Source organism: Gavia stellata, chromosome 2, assembly GCF_030936135.1.
Source record: "Gavia stellata isolate bGavSte3 chromosome 2, bGavSte3.hap2, whole genome shotgun sequence".
Taxonomy (NCBI): domain Eukaryota; kingdom Metazoa; phylum Chordata; class Aves; order Gaviiformes; family Gaviidae; genus Gavia; species Gavia stellata.
Genome location: NC_082595.1, coordinates 102,934,232 through 102,948,214, shown reverse-complemented (window position 1 = coordinate 102,948,214; position 13,983 = coordinate 102,934,232). Strand labels below are relative to the sequence as shown.

The following is a 13,983-nucleotide window of genomic DNA, read 5'->3' as shown; positions in this document are numbered from 1 at the left end:
GACCTTCACTTCTCTCCAGACACACTGGGGATGGCTGCGTGACTCACGGGCTCAACACCGGGTGCCCAGTGTGCCTTGGAAATGGGGGTTTGTGCATGAAAGGGAGGGGACCCCCCAGCCGGTACGTCCTGCAGGACATCGGCAAAGGGTGGCAGTGCCCGTGCCAGCGCTCCAGACCTGGCAGAGCCACGGCATCCCCAGCTAACACCTTGCAGGGCTGTTCCCATCCCCATCAACAGCGCGAGCTCTACTTCAGACCTGACTCTTGCTTTAGCCTTCGGTTACGGGGACCTCTTTCCTGTCCCCAACAGCAGACTCACAAATCTCTGCACTGCAAACAGGCCTGGACCGAACGATTTCAACCTCCCATGGCCTCAGGTTCTCCCCCCACCACCTTCCCCGGGGATCCCTCATTTTCCCTCTGGCAAACCCAGGGCAGCGATTTGAAGGGAGCCAGAAAAACTCCTTTAACTCAAAGAAAAGAGCATTCCCACCTCTTCTCCAACCCACCGCCGCAGCCGGAGGATGATGCTGGCCCGACCCCTCTGCTGCAGCCACCGCTCCATCCCCCTCTAGGTTGCCCCCACACTGAGATAATTTTGGCCAGACATATTCCAAAACCTTTGGGAAAGAAGGTGTCAGCTCGGCTTGGGCAAACCAAGTGGATCAGGCAGAGCTTGGAGGCTGCGGGGGCATCCCCTGAGGGCTCCGCCAGGCTGCGTGCCCCCCCTCCCCAGGGGGGGAGCAGGCAAGGCACGGAGATGGGGGCAGCTCCGAGCGGGGAGCCCGGCCTCCCACTGCAGCACATCACCCCCTCCCACTGCAGCTGAGCCCTGGGAAACCCGGCGTGGGTGGTGGGGGTCACTCTTTCTTTGAGAGGGTCTGGGGGGGGGTAATCTACAGCCTCACTGCCTGGCGGGGGGGTATCCCCCATCCCTCCCAGGCTCATCCCCAGGGTGGCCCTGGGAAAGCAGGGATCACCTGCTCTGAGCTTGGCTTTTGGAAAGGCACACATCAGAATGTGTAGGTGTATATATATATATTCTTTTTATATATATATTTATATTTATATATATAAAATGGGGCTGGGCAGGGCAGGGCGGGGTGGGGAGGGGAAGAGCTGCAGAAATTGCTACCTGCAGCCACATGTCTCCACGACCATGTCCTCGTACTGTTTGTAAACCACATTGTTCCCGGAGTCTATGTAGAGGATGCTGATGGGGCTGAGCTTGGAGGGCACGCAGCAGCTGGGGGGGGTGGACTCCGGGTCCATGGAGTTCATCAGGGTCTGGATGATGGCATGGTTGGTGGGCTCCAGATGGGAGCGCAGGGGGAAGTCGCAGACCCCCTCGCAGTGATACGCCTCGTAATCCAGAGGGGCAATTATCCAGTCGTCCCAGCCCAGCTCCTTGAAGTTCACGTGCAGGGGCTTCCTGCTGCAGCGGGTCTTCGCCTTCTTCCCGTGGCCTCTGCCCCCAGACCGGGCGGCAATGGTGGTCCGTCTCTTCCTCCGCTTGGGGTACGCCTCCTGGCCAGGATCGGGGGGCTCCAGGAAAGGGGGGCTGCCCAGGGCTTTGATCTTATCCCGGATCTCCTTGAAGAGGTTCTCCTTCCTCTGGGTGCGGGAGAAGGCCACAAGCAGGGCTCGCTCGTGGGGCTGTGGCTGTGGCTTGCTGAACCCCAACTGCCGGGGGGGCAGAAGACGCCCTGACTGATCCGAGACGATCCTCAGCAGGAAGCACAGAGGCTTGCCCGAGAGAGAGCTCTCCCTCCGATCCCGCAGGGCTTCCCAGACATCAAACACCTCCCATCTGGAGGAGCCCACATCCAAAATGTCCGCAGCCCTGGAGTCCAGCAGCCGGGGCTCCTCGCCGTCCCGGCTTGGGCAGGTGGAGAGGAGGAGGTGGTGGAAGGTCCCTTCAGGAGACAGGGCCAAGCTCCGGTTTTCAGGGAGGGAACGCAGGACCCGCAGCTCCGCACCCGTCACCTCCTCCGCCTCCGGCAGACTGGAGATGTCGAAGAGGTATCGCTGCTCGGGGGCGGACAGCGAGGCATCTGGAAGAGATAAAACAAAAAAATTTTTAAAAATTACAAAAAAAACCAAAACCCAGCAAGCTGGAGCCAAGCTTTCATTACAGAGGCGCAAGGGACGCAGAGCTAGCCGGGGAGATGATCGCCTTGCAGTAAGGCTCGCTGAGCATCCCAGCCGGGACACAGCCTGTGTGCCCTGTGCCAGGGAGAGTCACCCTGGCTGGAGGCACCGAAAAAAAACGGGGAGGAAAAGATGGAGAGGGAGGGAGGAATCAGTTCAAACAAGTGGCTTCTCATCAGCACTCTTCCCCACGTCCGGACGTGGCTTCTCTGCCTCCTCCCGGGAGTTTCAGTGCCCCCAGCTGCATCACTATCCTGTTTTGGCACGGAAGCCCCATCTGAACTTGTGCAGCACAGTCCCATCCCCAGTCAGCAGGTTGTCACCAATTTCTTCCACCCTAAGTGTCGCACTCAGCCCCAGCCCCAGCCATGTCAAGTAAAATGCTGTGAAAAATCTCGTTTCTCGTTTTCCCTCTCGGGCAGGCACAGGGACACGTCAGGGATGCAGATGCTGTGCCTCGGGGTGTCTGATAAAGGCACTTCCAGAAGCTGAAAATGAGCCCAGCTTGAGTTTGTCACTATTTCTGGTGCACCCAAAGCCCAAACACAGACTTGCGCAGTTTCTGGCACTGATTAAATATACTCAACGTGAATTAAAAAAAAAAAAAAAACCAAAACAAAACAAAGGAGGTGGAGTTGGGGAGAAGAGATGAATGAGTTTTGGGAGGGTTGTTTTTTTATTTTCTCCCTCTCTAACAAGAAACCTGACCTGGGCATGCTGCAGACATTGCTGCGGTGCCCTGCCCGACACCCCCACGCCGCAGCCCCCTCCCGTGGGCAGCGCTGCCGGGCTGCAGCCTACACCGCCCTCCGGGTGGGAAAGATTCTTCTCCCCGTCATTTGCTGCTTTATTATTATTATTATTATTATTATTTTTTTTTTTTTTTTTAATTGTTGCTGTTGTTGTTGTTGTTATCGTTATCACTACCATTACTATTATTATTTTAAAAGCAGGTCTAAAATTCCGGCCAGGAGCAGATAAGGAGATCCCTTTGAACAGTTCATCCGGTTTCGGTTTGCGCTGAAACTTCCCAGGACCTGCGCGCAGTTTTCCCCCGGTTCTCCCAAGCCGGGCACTGCCCACCCTCCCGTCGGAGCATCCTCCCCCCGTCCCTCCTCGCTCCCCCGCCGTTTCCCCACCAACTTTCAGCAAAAAACCTCCCTGCAAAGGCTGCCGGCAGGATACGGCCCCTGCTGGGTTTGGGGATGGGGTCTGGGGGGCTGCGGGGGACTCGGCATGGCCAGCCGCCGCTGTCCCACCCCGGGGCAGCCGGCGACAGGCACAGGGGGAGGCTGGGGTTGCTTTTCAGTTTGTCTTTTCATTTTATTCTATCGGGATTTTATTTTTTTTTCCCCAGCAGAGCGAACTTCGTGCAATGTATATATATACATATATATACATACATAAAATATCGTTAAGTGCGTATATGTGTTTATTTGATTATTATCGTTAGATCCGCGGGTATGAAGGGGGCAAAAGAGGGGGAAGAGGGAGAAGGGGACCGCGATGCCGAGCTCAGCGGCTCCGGAGCGGCGCGGCAGCCCGGGGCTGAGCCGCCCCCCACGGGGCACCGCGACGGGACGGGACGGGGAGGGAGCGCGGCAGCGCTCCCTCCCCGTCCCGTCCCGTCGCGGTGCCCCAGGGAGTTTTTCGGGCTGCAAAGGCTCTGGCGGGGCTTCTCCCTCCCGGTCCCGGGGATGCCGCGCAGAGAAGCTGCCCCCAAACTGCGCCGCACACCGGCGCAGCGCATCAGGTGGTGGTGGTGGGGGGGGGGGTGTCTCGAGAGCTGCCCGCCGCCCTGTCCACCCTGTCCCGGTGGGCTGCACCTCGCAGCCCGACCCAACCGCATCCCCAGCCCCGAGCGCCATCCTTGACCCCGACTGCACGCGCAACCTCATCGCCATCCCCGACCCCACGCTCATGCACAGCCCCATACTTATCTCAATCGGCAACGCTTTTCCCCAGCTCCAGGCACAACCCCTTCGCTATCCCCATCGCGACCCCAACCCCATGCCCACGCACAGCCCCGTTCCCACCCCTGTCCTCATCCCCGTTCCCATGCTCAAACTCACGCACAGCTCCATTCCCGTTAAACAACTGATGCACAGCCCCTACCCCGTTAAGCTCCATCTGCATCCCCATGCGCTACCCCATCCCATGCAACCACCCCGTGCTCAAACCAATGCACAAACCCATTCCCCAACCAACGCACAAGCCCCATCGCCATGCACAACCCCGCACAACCCCATCCCAGGCACTACCCCGCGCTCAGACCAACGTGCAAGCCCCGTCTCCCTGCGCGACCACGTCCCCAAAGCCATGCTCAAAGTAACGCACAACCCCATCTCCATCCCTAAACCCACGCAGAAGCCCGATCCCCACACCCGTGCACAAGCCGCAGCTCCATCCCCCAGCCCATGCACAATCCCGTCTCCATCCCCAAGCCCGCGCACAAGCCCCATCCCCGTGCCCAAAGCCATTCCCAAGCCCCGTCCCCATGCCCAAAGCCATTCCCAAGCCCCATCCCCGTGCCCAAAGCCATTCCCAAGCCCCATCCCCGTGCCCAAAGCCGTTCCCAAGCCCCATCCCCGTGCCCAAAGCCGTTCCCAAGCCCCATCCCCGTGCCCAAAGCCATTCCCAAGCCCCATCCCCGTGCCCAAAGCCATCCGCGTCCGTCCCGCCCGACGGCGGGGTCCCGGCGGGGCAGCCCGCCCCAGCTCCCCGGCCCCACTGCGCGCCTTGCGCTGCGCGGCGCTGCTGTGCGCTGCGCAGAGGGATGCGCGTCCCGCACTCACCGCTGCGCGCCCGCTCCGCGAAGCCCGTCACCGTGTCGGCGCGGCGGCCGGGCGCGCGGCGGGCGGCCAGGCGCTGGTAGAGGGCCACCATGTAGTGGTGCGGCACCACGGTGCCGTTGCGGAGAGCCCCGTCCCTCCGCGGCGGGGAGGAGAAGGGGGAGGCGGCGGCGGAGGAGGAGGAGGAGGAGGCGGAGGAGGAGGAAGGCGCGGCTGCCGAGGGTCGCTGGGGAGCGGCCGCCGACGGGCCGCGCACGGCGGCGGCCTCCAGCCCGCGGCGGAGGCGGCAGGCGCCCAGCAGGCAGAGGCAGAGGGCGGCGGCGGCGGCGCGGAGGCGCATGGCGGCGGCCCGGTGCTCGGCGCTGTGCTGCTGCCGCCGCCGCTCCCCGCCCGCTTTTGAACATCGTCTTCGCCCGCCGCCGCCGCCGCCGCCGCTGCCGCCGCCGCCGCCCGCCGCCGCCGAAGCGCCCCCTGCCGGCCGCCCGCCCCCCCGCCGAAGCGCCGCCCGCGCCGCGGGCCCCGGCCCCCGCCCCGCCCCCGCCTGCAGGTGAGACCCCCCCCGGGCCTCCCCTCCGCCCCCCCGGCCCCCGGCGCCGCCTGGCAGGGGGCACCTGCGCCCCTGGTGGGGGGCACCCGCACCCCTGATTTGGGGGGGAGACCTCCGTCCCACGGCCCCCGCGCTGCGGGGGTCACCCGGGCCTTATTCGGGGGGGGGGTCCGACCCTTATTTTGGAGGGCGGCCCTCGGTCCGGCGTTGGAGAGGGGACACCGCCACCGCTATTTGCAGGGAGCCCATAGTTCGGAAAGGGGAACCCCCACCCCATACTGGAGGGGGAACCTTCTCCCTGTATTGAGGGGGCCACCCGCCACCCCGTATTGGGGGGGCGTTGTCACCAGCCACCCCGCATTTTGACAGGGGCACCCCGGTGCCGTACCGGAGGCGGGGCAGCCCCGGCTCTGTGTGGGAGGGAGGAACCGCCAGCCCACATTTTGGACGGGTCCCCCCGCCCCATATTGGAGGGGGACACCCCGCCGCCATTTAGGAGGGGGGACCCCCGAGCCGCTGTGCCCGCGGGGGTGGCACCGGGCGGCGGGGCCGGGCCGGGAGCGGGGGGGGAACGCGGAGGGACCCGCTGCGGGGCGGCCCCGGGGGCCCCGGGCACCGCGCTGCCCCGCGCTGCCCCGCGCTGCCCCGCGCCTCCGTCAGCCCCGGTAATTCCGCCTCGGGAGACCGACACCGGAGCAAAACAAAGCCCCGGCCGGGCTGCGGGCTGATGTTTTCCCGTGCACGGAGGGTTTCCTTGGTAAAATTCAGATGTTTCCTTGGGTCTCGATTAAAATAACAAAGTGGGGTATTTACTAGGATGTTATTTCAAGTCTCTTAAGTCCCTGGTTATGTCTGTTGCGATTTCTCCACAAATACAAAAACAAGTGCTGCGATGATTTATTTGAAGGAATGTAGGTGTTTCGCCAAAACAAACACAGCTTTTTTTTTTACTCTCCCCCCCCAAACAATCGCTTCTCACGAGCATTTGTCACTGCAGCCTCTCGGATTTCTTTCTGCTGTAATTTTACAGGTGCTTTGTCACAGTATCGCGAGCGGGTTTCTGATGCCAGCCAGCGGCTTTGCTCGGTACATACACATAGCGCGAAGCAATGGAAGCAGCTCCCGTGACAACGTCCCGAGAAATCCCCGTCCCACGCCGTGCGGGATGGCTTGGCCCGAAGCCATTTGCACGCCTCGCACACTCCGCACGGCACCTTGCGTGGTGTTTGCACGGTTCACGTGGCGCTCGCACAGCCTCTGCATGGTGTTTGCACAGCCTTTGCACGGGGTTTGCATGGCTTGCACAGCGTTTGCACGCGTTGCCCAGTTCGCCCGGGCCTTGCACGGTGCCCTTGGCACCACCCGCCCAGCAGTTAGTGACCACCGGGAGCCCTCTCCCAGCTGGGGCAGGAGGCAGAGGAAGGGCCGGCAGAGGAAGGCTTCATTAACTGCTTTTCTTCTGTCAGCTCCTTATTAAATCCAGCCTGATGCCGTTCAAATGCTAAAGGTCACTTATAAAAAAGCATCTGTCAAGACTTTCTACCCCCAGTGCCCCGCTCCCCCTTGGGCAGGGTGCTGGGACCCCGGCTGGGTGCCCCCACAGCACTGGAACAGGCGGCAGTGGGACTGAGCACGCAGGGCAGCCCTTCCCAAAGATGGGAAGGCTGGAAAACACTGTCCTGTCCCACACCTCCCAATCCCACCTCCGGACCTGTATCCCGGACTGGGACTCCCTTCACCCCTGCTGCTCCTGCCGTGGGGTATGGCAGCACTCCCTTCCCAATGCTGCCTAGGGAAGGAAGCAAAAGGGTCAGTGGAAGGATGGATTGATGTGATGGGAAGAACTGCTGAGCTTTGGAAAATGGGCAGACAAGTCCAACCACAAACCTCTGGGCTTCTTGCAACTGTTTCTGGAGCCTCCTGCCTGGATTCGTCTTGCACAGCAACTTTCATGGGAAACAGGGAAAGGTATAAAAACGGTGAGTGAGGGCCCTGCCCTGGGCCACCCCGGTCTGTACGCAGGTACATCCTCCCATGTGTTGGGGTGCGTGTACCTGCCACACATGAGGAACCCCAGGCTTCGCCAAATTCCCAGGGATGGGAATTGTCACTGCATTTTTTCTCTGTATCTTTTAAAAATTAAAATTACATTAATGCAACGTACAGCCCCCCCTGTTTTTTCTTTCCCCCCAACTTTTTCACCACCGGACCAGTCCTCTTCTCAGCCCCCAGTGTGGGCAGCAGGGCCAAATCCCTGCCTGGTGCAAACCGGCACGGCTGAGCACGGCGAACCTCTGCGGTGGTTTGCACCACACCATCCTTGTCCCCGTGCGCAGCCATCCCCGTGGCAGAGCCGTGTGCTGCTGGGTGATGAGAGCCAGATCCCTGTCCTCACCGCCTGTATGGACACCCAAACACGGGCACGCACATACCCACACAACCCTGAGCGACACGTACACGCATGTCTGCTCGCACTGGGCACACATGCCCGCACCAGCTGGCACACACATGCACACACACGCACGCACACACGTAGGTACACAGACCCAAGAAGCAACTCCTGCCTGGCTGTGCCAGAGGGGAGATGTGAATCCCGCAGCCCATCCTCTTAACCACACAGCGTCTACCAAAGTGCACAAGCGCTGAGTTTCCCATCTGTTCTCCATTGCAGGTTCATCTAAACCCTTTTGGGCTTTCTTGAATTCCCATCACCCAGCCCAGCTGTAGGACCTTCCCAAGCTGCCCCGGCCCTGCGTGGCGGCATGGCTGCTCTTGCCCCCAGCCCTTCCCCACTCCGAGGATGAGCTCCCTTCTCTCCCAGTACAAACCTTTTGCACATAATTTCCCGCTGGCAAAGAGCCACCTTCTACCAGCCCCCTTCCAAAACCAAATTAGCACGCTGCTGCAGCAGCAGAAATTGGAGAGGAAAGGCTGCAGTTTTATTTTACAACTCAATTAGCAAGTTTATACAGAAAAAACACCCATATAACCCAGGGAGATTTTATGTCCATTCGGCTACACCAGCAAATAGACTTGTTCCTCTTGAGGGCACTCCGCATTGCTGTGGGTACAGCGATGTGCTCCTGCCCATGGCTGCCCTCAACCAACGCGGTGATGCTGGCTCCAGCCCTGCTCACCTGCTCCACCTCTCTTTGCTCTTATACTTACAAATCCTCTGGGTACCTCCAGTATGGACTGAAAAACATGGTTCTGAGACTGTCCCATCACCCTGTCCACTAAGAATTGAACGAACAAGAAGTCTGCCGGAACTTAAGATGAAGGGCCACATTTACCTCTCATTTTTCCCTAAGAACCTTCCTGTCCTGAATAACATGAAGCCAATGGCTGTGTGCTCAGGAGGGATCCCCACTCCCGTACCTTAACAGCTCGCACTGTGTCCCACCACAGTCTCTCCCTTCCTTCACCAATAGGCCCTTCTAAGCAGGTTTTTGGAAAGAAGGGGGCAGTCAGCTTACTAAGCCTGTTTTTTTTACTGGGAACATTTTTGGGATGCTGATTCCTTCAGGATCAGGAAGGAATCGTTCCTGCGTGGCTGACACCTGGGCTTGTCCCCTCTGTTGCAGTCTCCCTCTGTCCACTCCCTCTCTTGGTCCTCAGCACTGCCCTGCTTGCCCTCCTGCATCACCCGTGGTGGTCGGGGACCTTTGCGTGTGGAGCATTCATTCATTTCCATGCGTGGGGCCGAGTCCTGGGCAGGGTGGACTCTCCTACCACAGCTGCATCCTCTTTTGTAACTGGGGGCAAGGTCCCAGCCTGGGACTCTCGCCTGCCAGAGAGGGGCAGACACTCTTCAGCAAAGGAAAGAAGGGGGTATTTAATTTAAGCAGAACCCCACCAGCTGTGGAAGACCACTTCTCAAAGGAGCAAACTGAGGCAGAAAGGAAATCCTCAAGCAATAACCATGTACCTGGTGTCATAGCCATGTTCCCAGAGCCCTGTACCTCCACAGATGTTCACTTTTCCTGTCATCAGCACTTTCTGATGGAACAAAACTAACCTGCGGTGACAAATCTCCTCCATGCTTCAAAATTGGAGGTGTTTGTGGCTGTTCCCACCAGCCAAACCAGTGAGGCTCAACCAAATTTGCAAGTCTTGAGCAAGTTCAGAGCGATCACAATATTGATGCTAGTGGTTATTTGGAAGAACATGGTTTCATGTAGTGACCACACAAGAAGCCTCGTGTGGCTTCACTTAAGAAATGTCTTCTAGCGAGATGGCTACAAGTGATGGCAAGGCCAGCTCAGCAAGTAACCAAGCAATAGCATCATTTTCTTTCCAAATCTTCCAGCAACTCCTTGCAAAACTTACTTAAACTGTAGCTAAGCTGAATTCTTCTTGATTGCCTGCATGGGGACAGCCAGGGAAAATAAAACAAAACAAGGTACAAACTCCGTGCCTGAAAAATCAGACGGATTCAAAGACCCATAGGGCTGCTTTCCTTCAGGCCCAGAGACCTTACATCATCTCAGTCTGGATGGCTAAAGCTATGCTTGTCTCACATCACTTTCTATTTGAACACTACACTCCAGGTAAGGGACAGGAGAATTATGGAAACGCTTTGCTAAGAGTCCGATCCTCTGGCAACATAAAAGCTTCTTGGATTAGACTTTTCCCCTTGGGGAAAATTGTCCTATTCAGGATCTGGTCGACAGGGTCTGGCGTAAGTCACCTGAAGATAGCAAGTCAAAACACAGTTGAGTGCTCAGCCAATTTTTAAAAAAAAACATTTATTTTTTGAAAAGTGCAGAGTCAGCAGGTAATTTGTCAATGCGCCAAGCCACAGATGCCGGATCAGGGCGATTGCTTACCCCAAGTATCCTTATGGTGGTAATCTAGGCTAGCATCTGGTTGGAAGGGGTGGGATTCACCTTGCTTCATTTTGGCTTCTTTCTCAGTCTAACCAATCACCTTCCTCCCATTAATAGCTACTGGTGGGAGGGCTGTACCTCCAGAAAGTGATTCCTACAGCATTAACCAAAAAGCCCAGCTGAGACAGCTGCTACAGAGGTTTTGGTCTTCCCATGCAGAAAGACCTCAGCTGCATTCCCACCCCTGGCTGACCATGTGAGATGTCACCAGGGGAAGTGCTCTCCTACAGTTCTCCTCAAGCTCTGCTCCATGCTTCCTTTTTTTTACATATTTCACCCTTTGACCTCCACTCCCTTTTTCTCTCGTCCGTCTCCCAGATTATTGTGTTTCTCCCCAACTTCTTTTCCTCCAACTCCCAGCCCCTTTGCGAAGGCTCCTCAGACCTGGGGGTATCAGCCAGTCCCAAAGGGGAGACCTGGCTGGGACACTGTCTGCCAGCGGGCACCCAACGGAGCGTCAGAAGGGGACCATTGCACACAGTACTGCACCCCAATCTTCCCAGTTTCCAGCTATTCCCAGGAGACCCCTTCTCTGCCCTCTCCCCATCCCTCCCCAGCCAGTGCTGCCCACAGCTGTGTGTCATTCTCACTTCTCTGCCACTTGAGACAGAGAATTTCTCCATACCAAAACCAAGTCCTTTGCTTTCTATCCCAATGAAAAGTCTGTCCAATGACTCCAGTTCTGGCTCACTCCTAACCTTCTGGGTGCAGGTGTTCACCGCTATGAAGATGGAAGGAAGGTGTTGGGGTTTTTTTCCCCTTTAGGTTATCTTCCCATCCTTTGGTATTGCTTAGTCCTTGACACACAGCTACTTTTGCTCTCTCGTTCACTTCAATGCTCTTAATCCCATGCTTTTATTTTCTGCTGTAGACCAGCCAAATGGAGCTAAACTCTGAAGTCCTTAAGGTCAGCCCAATAGTTCTCCACAGTGACAGTGGTCTGGCAAAGAAAGTCCTATCCCCAAGAACTGATTTCCCTCCCTTTTGGGAACATCACCTTGAGCAGGAATCAACAGGTGGATGCATCCTACCTAAGCACAGCAAACAACGCAAGGTACCTGGCTGGACATACCAACTCTGGTTTCCTTGACAGTTACTCTGGGGACACGGATGAGCCATGGGGGCTGGCTGAGGCATGCAGAGGGCCAGAGCAGACCTGCCACCCCCTCAGCTCCAGCCCAGTCCTCCTCCCTTCACTCTGTGCCTGCTGCTGTGCTGGGCTGTGAGGAGGAGGAGGTGTGGAGGAAGGTGGGTGTCTGGGTGGGGAAAAGGTTGTGGTCCAAAGTCCTGTTTGATTGCAACTTTGCATGGTCTAGATCACTTCTCTCAGAGACTATGTCTCTCTGACCTTCTTGCCAGGGCAGTATGTCCTTCCACAATGGAGGAGACATGGGTCATTCGGGCTGGGCAGCTGGCGGTTGGGAGAGGTGCCTCTCACCTGAAAGGCCCCACAGAGAGCAGCATAGACCATGGGGCAAACTGAGCAGCTCATAAACTACTTTTTACCGCCACTGTATCTTCTGGCGTCCTGTCCAGTTCTGCATCTTAACCCCACAATTTCTGCTTTCCTTTTCCATCTTGCCTTTTCCAAATTTTTTTGGTAGACATTTCATGCCCTGGGCCTCTTTCTCCTTCAGCTGTTGAGTAGCGTGAGAAGCTCAGAGGAGAAGAAACCATCCCACAGGGCCATGCGACCCACCTCAGCAGGAGGGCTGGGTGGCTGCAGCGGCACCGAGCACCAGCAGAAAGCCGAGTACCGGGCAGTGCCCGGGCTTGCGGGGAGGGATCACTCCCATGGCAGGAGCACCATCTCCCGGTGAAGGGATTTATAGCAGCGTACCTCCGTGCAAGATGTTTTCCGATGCGCAAATGTGGAAGGCACTAGCAGTTTGGAAGACACTCACTCTGGTCTTCTCGCTTGAGGCTGTGAAACATATGTAAAGCAACCGAGTACAAGTGTGTACTGTGTATAAGAGAGGGAGATGGAAAATTGGCTGTGAACAGGAATACATTATGCGGGCACATCCCTTTTCCTTTGTGCCGTGCTGTCAGACGGACTTCTGAGTGCGAGTTGCAGGATCAACCATCACAGAGTTTTTAGTATAGGTGCATCAGGTGAAGCTCCATCTTATTTTGCATTGTTCCAACTCTGTCTCAAAGAGCCTTCGAGTTAGTAAAAAGAGCAAATCACATCTCGCTTAAGGGTCCTTTCCATAGTTTTACTATATAAGTCAGAACAAGCTTTTTGCCCACATATCTTTACCTAGGTAGATGCATTATGAGGAGATATAGGCAATGTATTAAATCCTGCAGTCCCTGCACATTTATTTAGTGCTCCCACTGAAGTTAAAGGCATGCCTCTGGACAGTGACAGCTGCATGGACCGAGCCACTGATACACATTACTGGGTGGGATGTCAAATGCCCTATTAGCAATGACCTTGATTTCCTAATACGTTACAGTGGCATGTGTTCACAACTGCCTATCTACAGCTCTTCGCAGAGACTGCAAGTTGGTGTGGACTGTGCTGACATCAGTATTTAGGTAAGATACGTTTCTGCTTTTTATATTTGATGCAGGCAACATGCTTGCTTTGCCTTGCCCATTTGCCTGTTCCTACCCACCCAAACACTCAGGTGCAGGTTCAGGCACCTGAGACAATATCAGATGCTTAGACATGAGCATCTGATGCCACCTGAAACATCTAGCCCTCTAGCTGTTGCCTCAGAAAAGAGTGGGGCTGTCCTAACACCTTCTACCTCATCTACCAGCACCATGTCGATGTCTTGGGTGCCCTGCAGGCTGCAGAGTGACCCCAGGTGCCTATTTTGGCACCTGCACAAAACACATCTCCTTATGAGAAGATCATCAGAATTTAGTAGAAAAAATACATAAGATGGGACTTTCTGATATTGAAGAAATCCTCGAAGAGCACACTATTGTGTGTGGGTGACTTAGAGTCATAGAATCATAGAATAGTTTGGGTTGGAAGGGGCCTTTAAAGGTCATCTTGCCCAACCTCCCTGCAATGACCGCAGACATCTATCACCTCTCTGGGCAACCTGTTCCAGTGTCTCACCACCCTCATTGGTAAAAAATTTCTTCCTTATATCTAGGCTGAATCTACCATCTTATAGTTTAAAACCATTACCCCTTGTCCTTTGGTAGGGCAAAAGCCCTATTAAAAAAGTTTATCCCCACCTTTCTTCTAAGCCCCCTTTAAGTACTGAAGGGCTGCAATAAGGTCTCCCCAGAGCCTTCTCTTCTCCAGGCTGAACAACCCCAACTCTCTCAGCCTTTCCTCATAGCAGAGGTGTTCCATCCCTCTGATCATTTTTGTGGCCCTCCTCTGGACCCGCTCCAACAGGTCCATGTCTTTCCTTTGCTGAGAGCTCCAGAGCTGGATGCAGTACTCCAGGTGGGGTCTCACCAGAGCAGAGTAGAGGGGGAGAATCACCTCCCTCGACCTGCTGGCCACGCTTCTTCTTTTGATGCAGCCCAGGATACAGTTGGCTTTCTGGGCTTCGAGTGCACGTTGCCAGCTCATGTCCAGCTTGTCATCCTTCATGACTTCATGACTTTAGCAGTGTATGGGAACCTCTG

At 56.5% G+C, this 13,983-nt stretch overlaps 1 protein-coding gene across 1 annotated transcript; it reads right to left on the bottom strand.

The window, feature by feature from the left end:
• Positions 1 to 1,132: 1,132 nt before the first annotated feature.
• On the bottom strand, positions 1,133 to 5,284 carry GDF7 (growth differentiation factor 7). The gene is made up of 2 exons (XM_059835736.1): positions 4,948 to 5,284; positions 1,133 to 2,055 (listed from the first exon to the last, which is right to left on the bottom strand). Exons 1-2 carry the CDS (start codon positions 5,282 to 5,284, stop codon positions 1,133 to 1,135), a joined length of 1,260 nt encoding a protein of 419 aa, XP_059691719.1.
• Between the last annotated feature and the right edge of the window lie 8,699 nt (positions 5,285 to 13,983).